Below are 24,630 nucleotides of genomic sequence, written 5' to 3'. Positions count from 1 at the left end.
ATGTCATTAAATTGTGATTTCTCCAAGTACTGTAACTGGATTAACATTGTGCATTGACTTTTTCAGGTCAAAAGATACAAACAGCAAAGGTCAAAGTTTAATAATACTACATGAGATCTTTCCTATGGAAGTCAAGTCAGCACTAGAAACATTGCCTTATCTCCTCTGGCATTCAATGCAAGTTAATTAGAAAACATTCACCCTCAGTACCTATCATCAAAGTCTTTTCTTCTTTTATTTCCAGAGAAGGCCCTTAGGGTCTAACTAAAATAGCAGAGTTGCTGTATAATCATGACAATAAACAAAAAGTAAAAGAGGTGTGCTCAACTTTCTAGTGAACCACAGTATATTAAAGAAATTCCTGGCAACTCAATAGTTTAATTGGGGATTACACAGTTGTGCTGTGCTACCAAAGCCAAATCTGGAAAAAAAAGAATCCCAGTATGTAGAACACGCACATAAACAGAAAAAGAAAAATGTACATGGAAATCTTTCATTTGAAGTTACACATACCACTACAGTTAAGGCAGTAAAAAGTAAAAACATGGTCTGTTTGAGTCAGATGTGATCGTTACTAACCATGAACCACTGCAAGAAAAGAATTCAGGGGAAAGACCTATGCAAATCATCCACTTCTGGAGTGGCAGTAATCTCACTTAATATTAGCCATCTAAAATATTAAACATCTGATTCAAGTAGGCTATCCAGGATCCTTCTAAAGTTAATGAAAAGAGAGATGTACCTCTAGAAAGCATCCTGTCCTAGGGGAAATATCTAAACTGCTGAGATTAATCACCAGGAGTACGTGGTGCATCTGAATACATTGATTCATGACAATCATAACTCTACCTTAGGAATTTAATTTGCTGCTCAATCCAAAGTCATAAGCACTACTGGGCATGAAGGAATGAATTTTTTGTAATTTTGTGTTAAAATTACACCTACTATGAAATGCCATTAAACAACAACGAGATACAGATACGTAGCTATTCCTGCTTCATGAAATAATTATGACCTATAAAGAAAAATCTAAAAGAATCTATTTAGGATCTAAAGAAACAAATGCTAAAGTGTTTCAATAGATATTTATTTATTCAAGATAAAATCCAAAACCAAATAAAAAACCTCAGGCATTTTCCATACAAATGTGGACTTGTGTTACTAAATCTAGCCAGAACTGATGGGCTGAATTACTTGTCTTCATTCATCTCAATGATTTGGGAGATGAACAGAAATCCCTGAAGAATCTGAGGTTCAGTTGATTAGTTCAGGACATACGTATCCTGCATGGAGAGCACAGAGTTCAGTGTAAAGCTCATTCAAAGGAGGCACTTTACATAACAGATCAACATTAAGCATCTAGGAAAGCAAGGATGAGGTTACTGTGCACTTTTCATTCCCCTTGGAGAGAGGAGTCCTGGACTTCAGTCTAAGACCCCTGAAACACTCAGATGCCAGTCTTCCATGGAAATGCTTTAATCCTCAGTCATTCAGCTACTAAGCAAGATCAGTCTGTTTTTCCAACTGAAACTGTGATTCTGAAATCATTTCATATATAGAGAGAAAAAGATGAGATCAGAGTCTTTTGTTAGAATTTATGTGGGAATGAAAAGCCTGTAATTTGGTTCCAACACTAACAGTGTTGCTGTGTTGTGTGCAACAAGTGTGATACACAATGTTTTACCGTGGTTTGCAGTCAAAGCTCTGCTTTCTCTCAGTCCCAATATTTTGACTGCTGTGCTGCTGATTTGGAGTCTTTTTTCCTTACTTGGTTTTGTGTTGTAGGCAAATTAAAAACTCTTGGTTTGTAATCACGTTTGGAAACCTGAAGAAAAGAAGTGTGATGAATGCAGGGATGGAAGTTTGCACCTAAGAGGAGAATTATTTTGTTTGCTTCAAGTTTTTTGTCAGTGGCTGTCTTCCCATGTGATTTTAATTCCATGCTACTGTATTTAGTGTTGTCATGAGAGCACAGCCTTATAGAGAGGCTGAAAAACAGTCATTCTGCCTTAGTGGTTGTTGAAGCCTCATGCTGTTCACAGCAGGAAGTACATTAAATACATTTGTTCCACTTCATTCACATTGGATGGGCAAGAAGCTGATCAGACTTTTTTTTTTGACATTTCTACATGAAGGCTGGGAAAGCAAAGAACTCAAGTTTATGTTGGAGGTTTGCTGGCCATTTTCCTTATACTTATTCAACAGAATCAGTTACTCATATCTGCCACATGATAGAGGATAATGCTATCTGGAAATATTTTACACCTGAGTAAACTAAATGATGGTATGATAATGCAGAAAACCAATGTTAGAGGTCAAACAGATCAGCTTAAGTATTTAGTCTTCTAGAGATTTCTCTAAAACACTTGCTGTCACTCTCCCTACATGTAATTAAATTCTGAAAGTCCTTAGACTGTGTTCTGGAAATCAGGACCTGTCCAACTTGCTTAGAGTAGTAAAGTCCATATTGAAAAGTCCGTATTTAGTATCGATAGCCTGAAAAGAGCCAGAAAGTCAGTACTGCAATGCTACATTATAAATATATGCTTTGCATTGTCTCCCAGCAGGCATACAGTATCCACTAACTTTCAGCGTGTGTCCTGAGAAAAATTTCCAGCTGATGACAATTAAATATTCTATTAGTAACACAGTTTGTCAGAGGATCATCCTTATCGCACAAGGTTATCTGGAATCTCCTCAGTTCTATTAGCCTCCAAGGCAGGCAATCAAGTGTTTCTTTTTCTCTTTGACAATAGGTATGCCATAACCTTAAACTAAACAGGTGGTTGGTTGATCTTGGTAGTTAACATCTGCTAGTCTGTTTGTCCAATTTTACTTACAGCCTGAACACTACAGGCAGAGCATACCCACTGTTATATTATAGAGTGGAGTCATGATTTGGCCAACTATCCATTACTATTCTCTGGAGATGACTAAAATAATAAATTACTTCTTTTTCCTCTATACATCCATCTTTGACTACTTTTTCCCTTTTATGGTTTTACAGTGCTTGTGGGTTTGACGCCTCTGGCACTTCTGTGCAGCTTTTAAATGGTTTTGTCCTCTCGTTAAGTAAAATCTCTATATGATCCCTCCACTTTCCCCAGTCTGTGGCAGGTGGCCAGACTGGCGATTAATCAAGGGAAAAAGTGGATGTCAGCCAGTGTATGACACATGTTATACTCCCAGTTTTCTTTTCTAATAGCTTCTTATCATCACCAATTCAACAGAGTGAAAAATGTTCAATTTATGATGATAGCCTTAATGATTTTGGAAAGTCCCTGTTTGTTGTGTATCACAGAAATAAATGAATGTCATTTCTCACAGTAGGACATTCTATAGAGGCAACCAGGTGCATTTGCTTTACTAGAATTGTTTATTGCTGACAGTTATTACATGTGTGTGTCTGCAGGTACACTCTCCTATTTTTTATATATATATATATATATATATATATATAAACTACAGATTTTGGATTATTCTGATCTTCATCTAGCTGCTTAATAACTAGGTATATAGGTCAACCTCATGATCCAGGCTCCTTTGATAGGTTAGTGGACAGAATATGACCTCCAGACAGTACTTTGTCACATCTGTTTCAGATGGCTAGAGTAGAGGACTTCGTTGGTGGAGCAGCATCTCTCTCAGCTTTCACTGCTGCAGGTTCTTAAAGGGGTAGCTTACATATGCATTATTACACTTCTATATGAATTATAGTAGTATTTCTAGTATTTCTAGTATTTTCTATATACTATTTTCTGGTAGCATTTCTATTTCTATTAAAATACAGAAAACTTTTGAGTTTTGTACTCAAAGCACATAAAATAGTTGATAAGCAGAAGATACAAAACTACATGAACTATTTAGAAATGCAGTGAAGGCCTAGCAAACCATTCTAAATTAATCATTTGTCTTGGTTGCTTGTGGTTGAAGGGAGTGAATTTAGTGACCTAGTCAGTTCTTTGTTTAAGATTTGGATAACCAAGTTGAGTCAGACATCTTGGTTCATTCAGTTTTCCTAAGGCTCCTTCAGATGATCGTCCTTCTTCTGAATCTCCTTATATTGAAACTTTGCTGTTTTGTGGCAGTCATCAGTCATTGATGACCAAAAGATACTGAACACTGTAACCACTGTATCACATTAGGCTTTAATGACATCAGTTCTCCTTTTGACTGTGTAAGCCCTCAAAGGATTAAGTCAGTTACTACCTCACATCGCTGTCTGTCAGGCAACTCTTCCCTCCAATTCAAATGGAATCAGAAGTCCAAATGACAGAATTCAAGAGGTTTTAACATAGAGTGTATTTTTGTCATTACAGCTCTGCTTTTGTGTTCTGATAAGTCTGGCTGTTACTCTATTTTCACTTCTCTATCTTCTCTGCCAAGTCCCACCTTCAACAGTACCGCCTGTAAAGGGAGAGTGGAAGCTCTCTTGCACATTTTTCTTCTCAGAGCACAGTGGGCTAAATGTATTAGGTCAGTTGGTTAGAGCATGGTGTTAATAACACCAGGGTTGTGGGTTTGATCCCTATATGGGTCGTTCAATTAAGAGTTGGACTCGATGGTCCTTGTGGATCTCTTCCAGCTCAGAATATTCCGTGATTCTGTATGTGGGCAGAATAGCGTGTAAGAAATTGTTTCTAGCAGTTAAGCAAACTCAACCAGCACTGTGACCAAATCGTAAAAGTGCAAAAGTTTAAAGTCAGAACTGGGGCAGTGCCTTTCTTAGCCTCTCTTGGGATATGGTCAAGATGTCTCCATCCCAGAAAAATCTGTGTATATATAAAGGCAGAAGAACAGATTGAATAACCATCCACAAGAATGGACAGAATAATAATTTTCTTTAAAAAATGTGGTACAGGCTGTGACAGAAATTATAGGGAAATATCAATAGCCACCTGGGAAAAAAAGTATTTTACATTTCTTGGTTATGATATTCCTCTTCTATGCACCATTTGTAGTAACAATTGTAGTGCCTTCTTTCCTCTTCATTTATTCTGTAATGAAACCAAACACATTTTATGCATTGATAAGATACAGATTTGTAATTTATTTGGTTAAAATTAATTTAAGTCTCACCTCTGTGCCTGGTAAGATCATGGAACAGATCCTTCTGGAAGATGTGTGAAAATACACAAAAGACAGAAGTGATTAGAGGCAGCCAACCTGCCTTCACCAAGTACAAATTCTGCCTCACTAATCCAGTGGCCTTCTATGATAGACTAGCTCCATCAGTGAACAAAGGAAGTGCTAAAGGTGTCATCTAGCTAGACTTCTTCAAGACCAATCCCTCCCAGTATTCTTACTTCTAAACTAAAGAGATATGGGTTTGAAATCAGGGTCATGATTTCAGTGGATGATATTACAAATTATTTTAATTAAAAAATTTCTAGAAAGAATGGTTATAATTTTGTCGTTGTTTCTTGATGTGAATGTAGGTGTGAGGGACATTATTTGGAAGAGAAAACCTGAAGATATTAATCTCACAAAAACCTCTGTTTTGCAAATATAATAATTGTACTCAGAGCCTTTCTATAGACAGCTTTTTCTGCAAGGCCCAGTAGGAAACTAATTACTCAGTTAAAATATGAAAAACATGTTTAGAAATGGCTACATGCAATATCCTTACATAGCCTGATTTCTAAAATGCTGCTTAGCTTCTCATACTGTTTGTTTCTCATACTGCTTGTTTCTTATTTCTGTTCGTAGTCCTCATTTTTTATCTGGACTACAAATCATTGACTGTAAGCTCCTTCAGGTTTAGCCTCCGTGTGAAATACCTTGTGTGTGGTATATTTAAATAGTTCTGCCAAGCCTTCCCATTTATCTATCTGCCTCTGTTTCATCAGTGTGTTGAGAATTTGTTACTACTGCCATTTCCTGTGCCTGTTCATAAAAATAATCTAATTAATTTTAAAAACAGAGCATGTAGAAGATTCTGAGTTTGTTTCATGCTCTGTGGGAGGTATAGCCAGCAGGAAAAAGGTACGTCAAAGTCAAATGATTGCTGCAGGGAATGCGATCATACATGGGTGTGTCCCCAAATTCCAAAGTGTTTGTTTCTTCATCTGTTAGTATTTATATTTTTATTTCCATTGGTAAATGTGGCAATTATCTGGATTATGGAATAGTTTGGGCAGGTGATTGGAGCAGGAAAAATCTTTTGGTCCTATTCTCAGACTCTGAACATAGGAAAAGCTCCTCTGACACCTTGGTAGTTCCAGTGATATCAAGGTCTGTAGATTATATCCTGGGAGTGTGTGGAAGAATCTTAACAATACTACTCTATTAATAAATATTTTCAAGTATATGTTAGTTCATATATATATGAATTTGGTGTTTTGGAAAGGTAGCGATGTTTGTCCGCAAACCATCAAAGGTAAATTAAATTCTTCAAGGGAAGGTCACTTACAAGAGTCAACCTCACACCTTAGCCATTCTCCTGAAATTCCAATTGCAGCTGGGACTCAGCTTAAGACTGGTCATCACCATCTTGTACATAATAGTTAACTAATTGTTAAAAAATTCATCTTCACTTTAATGGCATGCATTTTGAATGAGTTGAGCTACAGCATAGCTTCATACACTCAGATGTCTTTATTCTCCATTGTTCAGGTATACTCTGTAGCTCATCTAGCTATTACTGAACCATTATGTATTGCAACCCAACATATATAGGTTCTCCAGGCTTCAAAGTACGCTGCAGGCTGTGGAGAAGGAAACTGTAGGTGACCAGAGATAGGGTATCAGTGTAGCCATCTTACTGCCATCCTCAGCCTTGCAGCTAAATGTGTAGTCTACTTCCTTTACTGTGCTGCTTTGCTCACATTTGACTTTAGCTTACTGATGTAGCAGATAGTTTAGATGTGGATTTCAGGCCTGCCAGGCAGGTGCTTCATGTGATGGTACTGTGTATAGAGAAACCAAAGCATGGATGCAGTTTAACATAAAGGATGAGTTAAAATGTAAAGGGCTATGCTGAATTAGTGTGTATCATAAATTAATTAAAAATGAATCATGTATAATGTTGTTCATAGCAGTTAACGGTTCACACCATGTTACCCTACAGAAATGATGGGGTTAAGTTGCCTAAAATGAGAGTAATTAAGTGAAGATCCAGTCTAATCAGTGTATGACATTGCTGTTGTAAATTTAAAAAAACGTGTAATTTTCTTACAAAATCAATTTGGATTTGGTAAAGGTTGCATTAATTTGAGTTTGTCCTTTTACCTGTTATAATGTTTGCAGTATCCTTTAAAAAAAATCCTTTTAAGTTGATAGACAGAAATGGGCTGTTGATACAAATGGAAATGCAGACATTATTTACCTGAGATAATGTCTGTGGCAATTTGGCTGAAACTATTTTGACTCTGAAGGTAATTTACTTTTTGATTGCAAGAGTTATGACAACTCTAAGGAGGTGAAAGCTGTTAAGATGGGAACAAATTAATTTGAAAAGTAATCTGTTTTGACCACTTCAAATGAAAAAGCCATTGGCGTTTGTGCAATAGGTACCTGCTCCAGAACTGAGCTGTGACTGTAATCTTGACTCCTACTTCTACAGCAACTCATAATAGCTTTGTTTGTGCTATTCATGGAAAGAAAGAAGGCAAAAGCTCTTAGGAGTAAACAGTTTAACACCATTAGAAAAGATCAGCCATTGGTTCCTTTGTAAATACTACTTCTCCTAGTTCCAGTATCTAAATACATCAGTGGCATGTCTATTTTCTTCTATTATTTCTTTCTTTCTTAGTGTATATGTGTGTGTGTGTGTCTCTCACTGGTAGCATGTATCACTGAAATTCACTTTAGTTTGAAGGCTTATTAAGATGTCAGCACAGAAGAGTCTGTCCTTTTGTGTTTGTCCTAACTATCCTGATAACAGGGTATTCTTACAACCACCCTACTCTTTTGCCATGTCTCTTTAAAGCAGATTGTAAGGATGTCATTTTAAAAACAAATGCCTCCTTGGAAATAAACATTTTTGTGCTATCACATTGATTTTCTGATATACCTTCAAAGATAGACGTATTCCTAACATAATGAGAGGCGTGTTTGTTTTCCTGCTCGATGACTGACTAGTGCTGTAGTTGAGAAACACTCCTAGCTCTATAAGTACAAAGGCAAGGCAAAGATTTCATTTCTGTGCCAACAAACATGGGACTAAGGCTCCTAACCTTTCTCCTTTGGTTATTGTAACTTTATGCCAGTGAAGTCTGTGGGTTTGAACAAAAAACTCTTAGAAAACTTCCTCGTACGCCTCTAAGAGGAACCATTAAATTTGCAGTAGTCTCTCTTCAGAGTGATTACTAGATTAAAGGTCTGCTGTAAGTGAGCCCACAGTCATTGAGCAGAGTGTTTTCCAGACATGAAGTGAGAAAGACAATGCTTTCCCTGTTAGTAGCTTGGCTTTGCTACTTCCCCTGGGGAGCTACTAACACAGCTTACAGGAAATGAACTTAGAAAACATTTGTAAGGATTTGTTTCCTAGGATGGGTAACCATGCAGAATGTGTCTTTCATTGAACATACATGCCTCCGAGAAGTGTGAAAAACTCACTCTGGAATACAAGGCAAGGTAGTTGAGAGTTTAGGCATTTTTATGCTTGGCAGTGACTACAGGAGTGAACAGCATGTGAGGGTTCTTCTTTAGCAGCAGTATAACAAGCATTAGGATAACACTATAAGAAACTAACATTTTATTTTATATCTTCCATCTAGTTTAAGGCAGATATCTATGCCCCATGTGCAGCCAGTCTCCTCAGATTTTTCTGATTTCAGTGACTGAGCCATTCCACCTGTCCTCTATGTTCATTGTGCTGGGAAACCTCCTGGAATGGCCTGTCTTTGTTCTTGCAAACTGAGAGCAAGTAGACTCAGTGTGAGTACTTCTCACTTAAGTGCTTAGAATGAGGTGCAGCCAAGTCCAGATCAAGTTCCAGAACCATTGGGACAACAATACAGAGAGAACAGGTTAATAAGAATGAGATTAGATTTGGGCAAGTGCGTTAAACTTTGAGAATATCTGTTTAAGAAATGACAGGTATTAGAACTGATAATATTTTTAACTACATTTATCTAAGTGTTGGCACATTAATAATCATTTGGTCTTAGTAAGCATTCTGTATTTTTAACCTCTAGAGGCTGGGTAGGTCTTTGTCCATTTTGAGGATTTTAGAATATCATTTTATGTCTGAAATGGCACATTTCTTTGCAGATTCAATGTCCAGTGCTGCAGTATCCCTGTAAGTAGAACTCTTATCTAAGTTAATACTAGTTATACAAAAGGTACAGAGAGTGTGTCTTGTTCACCTATTAAAAATGTTTCAGATAAGATCTTCGCAGATCCAAATATAAAAGCAACTATGACAACCCAGTCCCTATAGGTAAATAAAGTAAGATCAATGTGTGTCTGTCTGTGCACACAAATCCACACACATCTAAATACACATGCTATTGGATTAAAAAAAAAAAAATTAAATTGGAACTGAATGTTTTACCTACCAAAGTTAGACTTCTTCCAAATTTGTATTTCATTCTGCAAAAGTTGATGATCGTGATAATGCTCAAGCAGATCTATGAATCTGCACTATTTTTCAGTAAATACATTCCATTAAAATACATACCATTAGAAAGGATTTATGTCTCCTCCTTTGGGTAAGTTGTACCTTTTCTTTATGCAAGGCATATCTCTTTCCTTAGAATTTTTACTTTTTACTATGCTTGATGAACGGGAAGTATTCATAGTGCTCGTGATAGAACACCGAGCAATTGCTATTATCTCTGCCAACTGAAGTTGGCCATATGCTGCATGGTTATTTCCAACACATTTGTGATATTGTAGCCTCATGATTATCAATAAATTCTCACAAGACAACATAAGAAAATTGTGATGAAGTCCAGAGAACTTGTGTAGGTCTTCCTACCCTTGGCAAGGTAGGTGTGATTTCGACTGTGCAGTGGAAAAACTGAGGCACTGGCTGTGTGTGATTACTCTTGTATGTTTGAAACAGGAATTGAAGGAGTAGAAAAAGGGAGATTATATATATCCAGGATGAAGTTGGGATATGTTTTTAAGCCTGTTTACTTTGTGAAATCGCTGTGGGTAGAAAAACTGAAAAAGGGAGGAAAAAGGGCGGTAAACAATATGTCTGTTAAGTGGAATAGCACTTAACCTCCTTTGCTTTTTGCTCTTCTTTCTTATGAACTGTGGAACTTCAGTATTAAGATAAAAGACTGTTCACATTCCAGTTTACATGAAATAAGACTGATTTTGTTTTAAATGCTAGATGTGGGAGAACTAAAATTCAGTATTTGCCTCTTTGGTTAGCTGGAAAACATTACCAAAAGAAGCTCCAGTTATATATCATATTCCAGTCTGGTTATAGCAACAGGAATCTGTGAGAACATTCAAGTTAAGGTTTCATTATCTGTATTCACCTTTGTCTGTTTGCATGAAAGTAAAAAATGCAAAGAATTTTCTGGCCTGTGCACAAGACTCAGCTAAAATAACTTTAATGAGATAACACATTTGGTTTTGTGCACAGATTTGTACATGCTGACACACAAAGTTGAAAATGTAAAAGGCAAGAAAAAAAGCACAGTGCTGATGTAACAATTGCTATCCAAAATCAGACAAACCAATACTTGAAAACAAGCCAGAAATAACCAGGAGAATTCTAAACCTTAAAAAAAAGGACTTTATTTTCACTTACTGAGAAGAGTGGAGTGCTCTCCTTTGTTTAATGTGGCTTTTATGCTGTCTTGTTAGCTTCACTGTAAGGTAAAGAAACATTTATGGGCATTACTCCTCTTTCACCAGAACCAGCATTCTACTTTGGAAATGACGAATACTTTGTTGATGAGAGTGCTGGCTACATTGAGGTGCGTGTCTGGAGGACTGGAACTGACCTGTCTAAAGCTGCCTCTGTTACAGTGAGGTCTCGCAAATCTGAACCAGTAACTGCAGAGGGTAAGTTATTGTTTTACTCTAGTTTCATAATACATCTCAACACAAATGCTAGCACTTTGGGTCTTGATATAGTTTAACCAACTAAGAAGAAAATTATGTCTCTTGCTCTTAGGAGATCTTTCTTCTTAGAACAAATTAAGTAGTTACAGAATTTCAAAGAAACAGGAATAGGAGCAACTGTGAGTACAGCACTAAGAGAAATGCCTTCAAACCCTCATGTAAAATGCTATGCTACAGCAGCAGACTCTGGGGACAGAGTTACAATCACTGACAGCATGCAGAGTTTGTTCCTCTTATTTTTACTGTAGGCAATGAGAAATTATTAGCTGGTACCCTGTTCAGGAAGAGGATCGCTATGGCTGTGTGGTTCAGTGATGCTTTGACAGAAACTTTGTCTGCAGAATCAAATGTTAGCATGCTCTATTTTTTTCCACAAATCATGATGTTTAAACTAAGACATTCATATAGAGGCAATGTAAAATGCATCTTCCTTAGATGCTTATCCTGAGTGTAACTTTGCTGTTATTTCAGGAATATCTAAAGATCATATATTTGTATTACACATAACATATATGTATTTTTCTCATGAAAAGAAAATTATGAAGACTGAAAAAATATATGGTTGTTTCATTTATGAACTTGCTTTTATGATCTGATATCTTTATATAATCCTGAATATTTAAGCTATTTTATTTTGGGAAGGAAAAATATTTCCTTGCAGTAAGAATCCTAATAAATTGTATCAGGACCTCTAGGATGAAAAACTAGGAAAAGTGCAGCTCTCAAGTTCTCTAGTCTATTGGTCACAGCATGAAAGCTCTGACATGGCTGGCTGCCTCAAAACCATGAACTTGAGAAGTAGAACCAACATGGTTCTTGGTCTTATACAGTGCAGAAGTAAATCTACTGCTCTGAGCTGTTAGTCCTGGCATCCTACCTTGGAGGTTTATCTCTGGAGATAGAGCAGCAGGGACTTTAGGCAAGTACCCATCTGCTGATGGCCTTTAATCTGGCCAAATTTGTCAAATTCGCAGAATTCCTAACCTTATTTCAGTTTCAATTAAAATGTTTCCTACAAATTTTTGTTTCAACAGCTCTGCTGCTTATTCTCTGCAAAAAAGAACATTAAAATTTGGTCCTTCCCAAAAGTCCTAGATACCTTTAATGCTTTGGTTCCAAGATAGTGTCATGTTTAATCAGTATCTTGTTTTATTTACCTTCTTTTCATTGGTGTGTTATGAATTGGTTTGCTTTGCTTTAAAAAGAGCAAAATAAGGCAAACCCAGATCTGTCTGCCTCTAACAGAAAGCTGCCAGACTTCACCTGATGTGGTCTGAGCAGAATTTGATTCGTTTGTTTTCCATTCATTCTGTTTTACACAACTCCTCTGAAGAGCAGTTCTTCCTTACAATCAGCTCACTGACCTTTTCTCCTTTTCTTTCTACATTAGTCTCAAAACTTGCATCTTTGTTACAGAATAACACAAAATTTCTTTCCAAAAGACTTTGCTTCATCTCCAGAGTCTCTCTCAAAGCTTTTTGCTTACTTTTATTTCTCACTTCAAGCAAACTTTTTTAGTTTTTCTGGACTAACTGTTGGTTTACAGAAGAACAGAAGCAGCCTCATTTTGTGACTTGAATCGTCACTAAACAAAAAATAAATTAATATTGACTTGTTTTATTGCATACTCCACCTTAGATGGTCAATAGATAGTTTTTCTTCACATATCTGCCAGAATTCGTTAATTAAAAATATTGAAAAATAGATTTACCTATAATTAACTGTCTAATGGCAGATATTTTCATTTTTCATTACATGTAATCCTATTTTTATCTCTTTTCCATTGATAGCTGGAGTAGATTATGTAGGCATCAGTCGTAATTTGGATTTTTCTCCTGGAGTCAATATGCAGACGTTTCGTGTGGTAATTCTGGATGATCTTGGACAGCCGGTGTTAGAAGGAACTGAGAAGTTTGAGCTTGTGCTAAGGATGCCCATGAATGCTGCCCTTGGAGAACCCAGCAAGGCCACCATCTTCATTAATGACTCAGCATCTGATTGTGAGTATTTTCTTCTATTTTCACCTTTACACCTTTATGCAGGAGACGGATGACTGCAGTACACAAATAAGTGTCCTTTTGAATCACACCAAAGCTAGTGAGTCTACCCATTTCAGCTAGAGACAACATGTTAAGTCCTTTCCTGTCTGGCTTCTTATTTTATATATCTGGTGCAATGTAACATAAATAAATCTGAAATAGTGGAGGGATGATATAATAACTTCTGCAGTTATACTTTACACATGCTTTTTATGTTTTTCCTCCCAGTGCCTAAGATGCAGTTTAAAGAATCTGTATATGTAGTCAATGAAAATGACGGACAGATTTCTGCCATGATATATAGGAGTGGGGATATCCGATACACATCCACTGTGAGATGCTATACAAGGCAAGGTTCGGCTCAGGTAATGATGGACTTCGAAGAACGTCCCAATACTGACAGTTCCATCGTCACATTCCTTCCTGGTAAGTTCTTGATCTTATTGTAGAAGGCTTTAGTCTACCATGTTTTGCTTCACTTTGCTTTGCTTGGTTTTTATTTGTGTCTTCTCATAAAGCAGTGCCAAAAAGACCACTTTGGAAAACTAAGCTTTTTTTTTCCTACACAGTGGGTAGAGTGCCCAGAAATGATGTTCCCTTTATTTACTTCACTTCTGACCTAGAGGGATAATCAATAAGAACCAAAGGGAATATCTTCATAGAATATATTCAGACTGAGTGCCAGGATCTTTCTGATAGCAAAAATAGGTTCAGTATAACACAGTAGAAGCACAGAACTGCTGTCAGAAAGGAAACTTCAGAAGTTCTGCTCTTTGTTAAACAGAGTTCTGGTAAATATATTTGACTTGCACTGGAATGAGTAATAGATCTTTCAACAGGGATGTAGCTCTCTAATTTCTGCTTGAATTTTTTTCTCCCACTGAGGCTTTCCTAAGACAGCCCACCAACATCAGGTACTTGATATCTCGCATCAGAGATGAAATGGAGAAATACTGAAATAAAAATTAAATTATTAAAATAAAAATGATGAAATAAATCAGATGCTACTACCTTGAAAGAATATTGCAGAATTCCTTCAACTTGTGCAAAACACAGTTTCATCCTTTAGTCTTTGAAGTTTAAACACACATAATATTTTTTACAAGCCCTAAACAATTTCTGTCATCAGCATGAAATCCTTGGTATGCCCTTATCACAGAAATTATGACTTTCATACTTCTGTAGACATTTATCATAGTTCTCTTGAAAAAGTGAGTTGTTCCATCTTTATGTAGAACTGGCCTCAGCTTTTAGTGCTGTCATATGCTCTACACTTTTGTTATTCCTTCTGTGCAACCCCAAAAGAGAGTCCAATTTATAAGAATTAATGGATCTGGGCCACAGAGGAAGTGACTTTTTTTTTTTTTTGATTGTCGTCCTACCATTTCTCTGTGGAGACAAGGAGCAAAGAGGTCTGCCAGAATTACATCTTTTTTCCGTAAGCTTCTTAGGCATGCTTAAAATGCAGCAGTTTGATTTCAGTTGTTACATTTCCCATGTGACAAAGAGCAGAATGAATATTTTGGGTTTTCTCCTCCTAATGGATAATTTATTTTCTGTAAGAGGAAAAAAACAACCTCAGAAAATGAACACTGTCAGCATCCTGATCTGGTTCTTCACCTTGAAAAACTTGGATCATATTTGCATGTGTAATGATGAAAACATCCTGTAAATTGACCTCATTTCTCTCATCCTGTGCTGTTCCTTTTGTCAGGGATGTAGAAGTCTTTCTTATGATGATGAGCCCAACAAGTCTGGTGCTGGGTGCCAAACACTGCACACCACTCATAACTCTTGCTGCTTTCCCAGTTTCTGAACATCTAGTAAGTCTAGGCACATTGATTTGTGAGTGCAAAAATTGAACATTTTGATACTCCAAAACATTTTTAAGGCAATATTTATTGTCACTTGGAATCAGTGGGAGTTCAAAATACTTTAAAATCAAATAGAATAATATAAATGGAAGTCCACACTGTTGGAGAGTGTCCAATCAAAAGAGACCTGAAATAGAAAACTTCAGGACAAAATTACCATTAAAATTAGTGAAAGTTTCTATTGCTCTACTTCCATATGCAAGTATTTATTTTTTAAAGGCATTCTGTGGGAGAGGTCACGGAGAAGGAGCATTTCCTTCTTAGGTAAATCAAAAGGACTAATACCTGTAAAGTGGATATACTAAATAGAAACTTGTTTTAGAGAAGTCTCAAAAAAATGTGGAATTAAAGTGGAACTTTAATGAGTTTCCTTAAAAAGATAATGATTACTAATTGTGCTCGCACAATTTTCATTACTCATTAACTTATATGGTGTCAAAGTGGATGCCTTGGCCAGCAGAAGCAGCCTGTGGTTTGAGCTTGGAGAGAAGTGCTGTAATAGAGCAAAGAACACCTAAGTTTGGCCTGATATTACCTTCAGAATGATTGCAGGTGAAACTGAGAAGCCTTGCACACTGGTGCTTATGGATGATACTTTCCACGAAGAAGAGGAAGAACTACGTCTGGTTCTTGGCACTCCGAGAAGTGATTCTTCCTTTGGTGCCTCTATTGGGGAACAAAATGAGACGCTGATAAAGATTCGGGATGATGCAGACAGTAAGAGAATATTTTGTTGTTACTGGCTTTTGGAAACGCATTTGTGTTGTCTAAAAACATTTTTTTTCTAATTACAGAGGCTATTATTAAGTTTGGTGAGACCAAATTTAGTGTGAGTGAACCAAAGGACACAAGACAACTAGCAGTTGTAAAAATCCCAGTGCTTCGTCTGGGAGACACTTCCAAGGTTTCTATTGTGAGAGTTCATACAAAGGATGGATCTGCTACTTCTGGAGAAGACTATCACCCTATATCAGAAGGTAGGATCATACTTATCCAACCATTTGTTTGCAATCATGACTGTAACATAATGTTTGAAAAATAACGCATTTTGCTATTCAAATTCAGTGTGGACAGATCCCTTGTGGTATGCAACAGGCAATTGCTCTTGGAATACTAGTTATCAGTAAAGATATTTCCAAAACAATTGTGACTCCTTTGAAAACATCCGTAGCTCAAGTAGTTGTGGAAGAAATGTATGAGTTCCACCTCAGTAATATTTGTGAAGTGTAATACCATTACTCTTGAAGAAACATCTACTTCTAGGATATTGTGTGGTTGTTTCTTGAGCAATTCATTAAGATAATGGCTTTTACTCTATGTAGGAATTCATGTATGTTTCTCTTTGTTTTTCTATGTTCTTACTAATAAAGCTTTCTTTCTATATTTCTGCAATTCACTGCCTGCTGCTCCTCACTAGTAATGAATGAGAAGTTGTGTAACAGAATGAAAAATTTCTTAGCTGATAAACTTCTTTCCATTAATAGCCCACCCACACGGTTTAGGGAATGACTAATGGAGTTTGTAGCATTATGAATTTTTTGTCTTCTAAAGTTTATGATAATACATGATACTAATCTGTGTTTTAAGATTAATTATTCATTGCTGGAGTGTTTTCACAGTTTTGGATAAATTATTTTGGTGTCCAGTTCAGCTGAAAGATAACACTTATCTTTGAACTTCCAGCAGCAACCTTGGGATATCTTCAGTTTCCACAGGAAAGGCATTTGCCACTAGTGGTATCTGAAGAGAAAATTTCTTAGCCATAAGAAAACACCAACCCAGAGCTTCTAATTCCAGTCACTTTACCTCATGCATTTTAGAGTTTTGCTCTTTCCTCCTGAAAACCACAGGAACTTTTAGTGTCAGCTAATACTTATCCCATATGCGTTAGCTATCCTTTTTGCCATTCTTACATTCTCCCTGCTGTGTACTGACAGCACTTGAGAGCAAAAACTTCAAGGGAAATTACTGCAGAACGAGAGGCTCTTGGCCTCTGCCCAGAAGCCTTTGAGAAAGGTCTGTGATGTGCAGGATTTTCCCACAGGTTTCAGAATATCTGTGGGTCTAGGGAACCTGCCTATTCAGCCATGGGTACAAAAACCACATCCTTAATTGGGGTCTCTGAGGTAAGTCTGACAAAATTAAAATAAGTAAAATTCTTAGCTATCAGAGAGCATGTTTATTACCACAAAGAGTATTTTCATAGCTCAATAACACTTAAGGCTGAAAGGATCATTGGATCACTTAATCAGACTCACTCTGGACTGCAAGATTCTCCCAGTTTCCCCCAAATACTTCTGTATTGAACCCAATAGCTTCGATTAGAGAAAACATAGTCTTTGGAAAGGGCATCTAATCCTGGTTTGAAGGCATTGGAGAGGAAGAGTGCTTACTTAGCATCTTACTTTACTGATCAGTCCCTACCACGTCTCAGGACCTTATTTGCCATACATGCAGAGCTCTTTAGCACTAGGTATATTTTGTTTATGGTGGTGTTTCAATATACCAATGAGAACATCACTTTCTGCAAGTCTTTTCTTTTTTCTTCTGGTCCTTAGTTTCTGTTGGTTGCCATCACCAGTTAATTTGGCATCCTTTTTAAAAAATAAAAGTAGTAGAAATGCACCTATTATTTTAGCATCACTCTCACCCATTCTAGACACAAATGTGAAATAGTTTCTATAGTTTTTATTTCTTTAGTAGTTATTATAGTCAAGAATCATAGTACTGACTAACTCTGTCAGTGTGGTGGGTTGACCTTGGCTGACCACCAGGTGCCCACCAAAGCTGCTCTGTCACTCCCCCTCCTCAGCAAGAGAACAGAGAGAAAATATGACAGAAGGGTTGAGATAAGTACAGGGAGAGCTCACTTGCCAATTACCATTAGAGGCAAAACAGCCTCAACTTGGGGAAATTATTTTCATTTATTACTGATCAAATCACAGTAGGGTAATGAGATTTAAGACCAGATCTTAGAACATCTCCTTCCCACCATTCCCTTCTTCCTGGGCTTGACTTCACTTCCAAATTCTTTACCTCTGAGCAGCTCAGGGGGATGGGAAGTGGGGATTGCAGTCAGTTCATTTCTGACACTTCTTCTTCCTCACACTCTCCTCTGCTCCAGCATGAGACAGTCCTCCCAGAGGAGACAGTCCTCCCCAAACTACAATGTGTGCCCTTTCCATGGCCTGCAGTTCTTCATGAACTGCACCACAGTGGGTTCCCCCTAGGGTCACAAGTCCTTAAAAGCCATTAAACCCGCTCCAGCATGTGCTCCTCTCTCCACAGGGCCACAGGTCCTGCCTGGAACCTGCTCCAGCACGGGCTTCCCACAGGGTCACAACCTCCTTCAAGCTTCCAGCTGCTCTGTCATGGGTGGCAGGTAGATCTCTGTTTCACAACAGACCTCCATGGGCTGCAAAAACACATCTCCGTCACTGTGATTTTCACCGCACGTTGAAGGGAAATCCCTGCTCCAGCACCTGGAGCATTTCCTCATTGTCCTACTTTGCTGACCTTGGTGTCTACAGAGTTGTTTCTCTCACATATTCTCACTGCTGTTTCCCAAATGCTATGGTGAAGCAGTTTTTTCCTCTTCTTAAATTTGTTATCCCAGAAGTACTGCCACTGTCAGTACAGTGTTCAGCCTTGGCCAGCAGTGGGACTGTCTTGGAGCTGGCTGGCACTAGCTCTTTTGGACATGGGGAAGCTTCTGGCATCTTCTCACAGAAGCCACCCCTGCAGCCTCCCTCCATGACCAAAAGCCTTGCCATGAAAACCCAATATGGTAGGTTGAGATTGAACTTTTAATCCACCATGGCCTTCTGAAGTTTTTTCAGAGACAATGATTTTCAAAATCTAAAACTGTTGTGTAACTCTAGATTTTTGTCTTTTTTTTTTTTTTTTTTTTTTTATATACCATTGTATTAAAATGCACTTTGTTTGAGCAAGACCTGACAATACTATTTGTCTAGAATTCTTCAGTCTTTTGGTCATTCACATATGTTACCAACATTAACGTAATTAGTCCCAGATAATTTTCAAAATATTAAGTTCCGTTAAACTAAATCCTGATCTTTGCAAATCTCTTAATGAAGATGATGCCACATTTTCAGTGATTTCCACATGTCCACTGCTATTCATTATTATTATCAGATAGGTTCAACTAAATATACAAACAGCTGTAATTTGAAAACTGAGTATTAACTGCCATTTCTCATGGCAGGGCCTAGAATCACAGCTTGTTATGAACAACAGATTTATTTTTGTGTCTCGTTATGTTTTTAGAAATTGAGTTTAAAGAGGGTGAAACACAACACTTTGTGGAGGTTGAAGTTCTCTTTGATGGAGTAAGGGAGATGAGAGAAGCCTTCACTGTTCATCTGAAGCCTGATGAGAACATGGTTGCAGAAATACAGGTAACAAGCTCATGCAAGGTCCCGAACATCAAAATCTGGCAAACAGACCTCTTGCTTTGTGGATCATGGCTTTACATTTCTTTTAAGATTTATTCACACCATCTTGTCTGGTATCTTAAAAGACAAAGAGGATCATCCCAGCTGACATGGTAGCACCTACACAAAACAGTATGTTGCCAAGGCGATTGTGTTGATGGGGACATAGAGTCAATGAAAGAGTGAAGTCTTCAAGATACCCCTGCACACACATTCTTCTCCTATAATCAGTCCTAGAAACTGATATCCTCTTGGAAACACTCTCTGGCGATACAGTGTAACCTCTATGCTGTAAAAGGAGCATATGAGTGAAATGTAACTTCTGCTGTCAAAACCATGTTAATGTTATTCTTGTGTGAGATATAATAGCCACACATTTTGATTTTTAGCATTATAACATACATAATTTTAATTTAAACAGTATATTCCTCTGGTATAAAATGTTATTGAAACTCTCTGTCTGCTTCATCAGTGTCACACCATACATAGCCTGACTCCAGATAGCCAGACAGAGCCTTTGCTGATGAGAAAGACCCTGTTTCCACCAGGTGGTAAAGCACACAGTGCACACTGGGGTTCTACCAGCATAATGAGGTGATTCAAGAAAGCTGGGACACAAGGCTAAAGGTCTGGGATCTTCAGTGTACTGAGAAGAGAAAAATCGTTTTACCTCTTCCTTTTGCACTCTGCAATATACTATTCAGTGCCTCAACCCTTTCTCAATAGCTCTTCCAGTTGAGGTTTTAGAAATTCTTTAGGAACAAGGTTTCAAATGCTAGACATATTCTGATTAAGGTCCAACTTGAATCCCTTTGTTTATTTAGATTTTCACAGAGAGCTGTTTCTGTCTTTTCATTGTCAGACAGCCAAGGCCATTGTTTACATAGAAGAAATGAACAGCATGGCAGATGTCACCTTTCCCTCTGTCCCTCAAGTTGCATCCCTTTTGATATATGATGATATTTCTAGAGCCAAAGACAGAACCAGTCCTGTAGCTGGCTATCCTGTCATCTGTATCACAGTGAGTATCTCTGAGGAAGAACAGAATGAAATCAGTATGTGTATTTTATTCGGTGGATTTTAGGCACCCAGTATCAATCCATATTTTGGTGAGTCATATGAATTCAAGCTAGAACTGTCTTCAGAGCTAATCTAATTTGTTTGGATAATGAATCCATATTCAGGAGGGCAAAAAGCATAGAAAGATGTTTCACTTTTTCATCACTGAGAACAGTTTGATACTCAAACTATGTCTATGTATGACCTTACTATTTCCTGCGTTATCTTGCCTTAATTTGCAGAGTTAAAATCACTAGCGATAACAGATGAGCCATTGTTTTCAATGAGGGCCACAAACTGAAAAATGAGTACTGTTTGCTGAAGGACTGTAGGCAACCGAAAATTTACATGGATATGCATATACATTGAGGAATGTTTTTGTCCATCTGCATCTTCAGTTTGTTTCTCACGCATTCCTTATACACAGGAATTTGCCATATATTGAATGGTTCTCCGAAGTCAAAAAAAAAAAAAAAAAAAAAAAAGAAAAAGAAAATTTAGAAATACAAAGTATATTTGAAGAATTAGGTCAAAGGAAGATGTTCAGATTAAAGCAGTATGTGGGAGTGTAGTTTATACCTTCATAACTGCCACATTTTCACCTATATATCATAATTTAAATTTTTTTTTTTTAAGTTCAGTAAGCATAATTAGATATGCCTTTTAATCTACCCTAACAGTGCTAAAAGCATTACTGTCAAAATAAGATGATTTCTTAAGAGATTTACTGGCACCGTCAGTTCCATGTTGTTGAGTTTTGTGACTCTTGATAACTTAAAATTCCTTTACCATGAAGCAAATAAATTGCTAACATATCTGCCTTCTTCTGCAGGCTTGTAATCCTAAATATGAAGACTTTGACAAGACTGGTTCTATATGTGCCAGTGAGAACATCAATAATACTCTGACTCAGTACCGGTGGCTTGTAAGTGCACCCACTGGCCCTGATGGTGTGACCAGCCCCATGAAGGAAGTCGACTTTGATACCTTCTTCACTTCCTCTAAAATGATTACGCTAGACTCCATTTACTTTCAAACTGGTTCTCGTGTCCAGTGTGCGGCTCGGGCTGTGAATTCAGATGGGAATGAAGGTCTTGAGCTTATGAGCCCCATTGTAACTATAAGCACATCAGAAGGTAAGACATCATCACCAAATGCAAAATTCACAGGTCTCTTTTGGATCCCAAATTCTGTCCCAACAAAACCTGTTTACATGATCAGGGATTTTAACATTACAGTCTCAGCTTTTCTTCTGTTGTTCATAGAGGTGGTAAAAAACGTCTCTTCACACGGCAAAGAATTGTATAAAGAAAATGTTTTCCATCTGTGCTAGTTCTCCACATCTTTAAATAATAATCCACACGGCAAACTTATATGTTCATGAGAACAATATATAATGTGCGTTGCAATTAGTGAAACCTATTTTCTGTTGGCTTTTGAATTCAACAGTAGTAGTGATGCAGTATAGGCTCAGCTCCTGTTGGACACTGGAAAATCCACATAGGAGTGGCATATGAGTGCCTAGCCAGAAGAAAACCCTCATTTGACATTCAGGCCTCACTGGACGTCTGAGACTCTGTGTCTTCCTTGACTAAGGACTAAAGCAACTGGTGCCCAATAATAGGTCGTGGATAAAATCTTTTCATGGTTGAAGTATTCATAATATTCATCCTTCTTCTTTCTCTGATACTCCCTTTGTATCTCTCTGAATCTCTGACACCTAACTAGTATTAAACTGACATTGCATCCTCTCAGCCATCAGCTACTGTAGTCTACTTCCAACTCTTTTCACGAAACTTGTACTGAGTATCATTATGAAGCAGAGATGAAGCACTGACACGCATATGCTATTTTGTTATAAAAATCACAGATAATATTTTTTATTGTATAATATGGAGAATGAGTAATATCAGCAACCAAGGTAAACTGCAAAACGTATGTTATTACCCTTCTGCAGCCACTTTGCATTCTTTGTGTCATCTTTGCTGCTTTTGTAGCTACATTAACTGTAGTAGTTTGTGTGAGATAAATTACATGTTGTTCACTTTCGATATCATTTTCATTTCCTAGATCTTTTCAAGGAAATATTTAATTTAAAACATTATATTTTCTACTAAGTTGAGGCTTTAAGACGCATAATGAATGGAATTTCTGTTTACCTCTGTCCTTTATCTCACATTTTGACTGTAGGCTCATGTCATCATTGCACTGTCAGGAATCCTGCATCCTAAAGAAGACTCTGCCTAAGGGAATTGTCTACAAGGTGCAGAGTAGTGCTTGTTAAAGGGAGACAACCTTGTGCTGTGTGAGCTGGTTTTGTTATATTAAACAGACTGGCTTTGTTAGCGTTAAAATGCATTATTTGCATTACTCTTAACAAATTAGCAGAGCTAAGTAATGCAGGACTGAGTTGTCAGGCATATATTACTTCCAGTACCTGAGCTGACTTGCGATGTGGAAGGAAAGAAGTGCACTGATCAAAGCAACCTGCCAAAATCCTGAATATGTGCCACACTGAGGATGCCTGACCTTCAGTGTATAGACCAAATTCTCAAAAGTAAATCAGATTGTTCAAAATGTTGTATTTAATCTCCTTAGCACATCTTACTTGCATTTGAGAAAAAAAAACGCAAACAAAAACGAACCACAAAACCATCAACCAACCAATCACACAAACAACAAAATAAAAGCTATCATCTGCAGAAAAAATTGTTTCCTCTTGCCAGAAGTTTCTGACTGGGAGGTGCTGAGCCAGATGAGATCCACCAGATCCAATAAGTCCTCCAAGAGGAGAGCCCAGACTTCTCTTTTCTTGTTATCCCTCAGAAGTGAGCAAAGAGCAGAAAGAGGGCAAAGGGAACTGTTTTGATTTTCCATGTCTGCTAGTACCTCATGATCTTTTGGCCATGACATGGCAAAGTACTGTGATTCTTGTAGCCAGAATGCAGACACATCTGCATTGAACTATGCAACTAAAAATTGCATATATCTCAGATCATATGATTACAAACCTAATTTTTTAGTTCCAAAAACCAGGACTGGTATTGGAACACGGTGAACTAACACTGGAAAGGATTATCAAATTAAATTATACATTCTCCTTTTCTGAAGAAATTCAAAATTTAAATGAACAAGGCCCTAAGGAACTTGATCTGACTTTGAAGCTGACTCTACTTTGAGCAGATTGTTTCTAGAGATCCTTTGACACAATTGTTCTAACTACATTTTTGTTGCTAACAGAACAGGAGGATCATAAAGTCCTGTGAGGGCATATGGGTGCATACCCCAATCCAGTGCCAAAAACAACTGAACACTGGTCAGGTATCTTTCATAAAGCTATGCATGTGCTTAAGAGGGTGAGAGGGATTAACACATATGCCTCTGAAGACCTCTGTAAGAAAGCATGACACTTGAAACTGACTTTGCAAATACAGTTGACACATGCAACTGAAAAGCTACAGATAGAGTATCACCATCTTGTTCTGAAAATGTGGCCCAGTTAATTGAGTACTGATTTCTATTTGAATCCTCTTTAAATTCCCATTCAGACCTCTGGAAAATACTGCCCAAAGTGTTTACCTGTCATTCAAGAAAATTTTTGTCATTTTGGAAACCTGTACAGTGGGGAAAAGAAGTGCATCTAAAATACTGCAAGGGAAAGTAGAGGTTATTTCTTCTGGACATAACAATAAAGTTGCTTTATCTTTTTTCCATTAGGTCTTTGTCAACCTCGTATATCAGGAGTAGTTGGAGCAGAACCATTCTCTGCCAAATTGCGCTATACTGGACCAGAAGATCCTGATTATGCCAATCTCATCAAACTTACAGTCACAATGCCACATATTGATGGTATGAGAAAATTAGCTGTGAAGTTAGGAGAACTCGTACAACACACTGTACACTGTTATTTGAGCTACTTTATTGGTCATATTATTCTAAATAGACAAAATAGTAATATGATCTTTTAACATGTTGGAACAGAGAAAAATGTTATGAATTAACAAGCACAGTTTGCAACAAAGGTGGATAAGATACTGTATTGATACATAGTCTCTGATGTGAAGATTAAAAGTTTTCAGCTTAGTTGGATAATTTACATAAATTAAGCTAGATGTATGCTTTGCGAAACTCCTTTGAAGTACATAGAAATATACCATTTAATTACTATGTGCT

At 37.3% G+C, this 24,630-nt stretch overlaps 1 protein-coding gene across 1 annotated transcript in view; it reads left to right on the top strand.

The window, feature by feature from the left end:
* Nucleotides 1–24,630, top strand: part of FREM2 (FRAS1 related extracellular matrix 2) — a 124,438-nt gene that overhangs the window by 73,584 nt on the left and 26,224 nt on the right. Inside the window, exons 7-15 of the mRNA XM_050331611.1 lie at nucleotides 10,822–10,971; nucleotides 12,822–13,031; nucleotides 13,299–13,496; nucleotides 15,497–15,661; nucleotides 15,739–15,921; nucleotides 19,232–19,362; nucleotides 20,261–20,419; nucleotides 21,290–21,593; nucleotides 24,175–24,306. Coding sequence (XP_050187568.1) covers nucleotides 10,822–10,971; nucleotides 12,822–13,031; nucleotides 13,299–13,496; nucleotides 15,497–15,661; nucleotides 15,739–15,921; nucleotides 19,232–19,362; nucleotides 20,261–20,419; nucleotides 21,290–21,593; nucleotides 24,175–24,306 — 1,632 coding nt within the window. The remainder of the gene's footprint in view (nucleotides 1–10,821; nucleotides 10,972–12,821; nucleotides 13,032–13,298; nucleotides 13,497–15,496; nucleotides 15,662–15,738; nucleotides 15,922–19,231; nucleotides 19,363–20,260; nucleotides 20,420–21,289; nucleotides 21,594–24,174; nucleotides 24,307–24,630) is intronic.

This window comes from Myiozetetes cayanensis, unplaced genomic scaffold (assembly GCF_022539395.1).
Source record: "Myiozetetes cayanensis isolate MyiCay16 unplaced genomic scaffold, myiCay2020 scf5-8, whole genome shotgun sequence".
Taxonomy (NCBI): Eukaryota; Metazoa; Chordata; class Aves; order Passeriformes; family Tyrannidae; genus Myiozetetes; species Myiozetetes cayanensis.
This window is presented reverse-complemented; position numbering and strand designations above follow the sequence as displayed.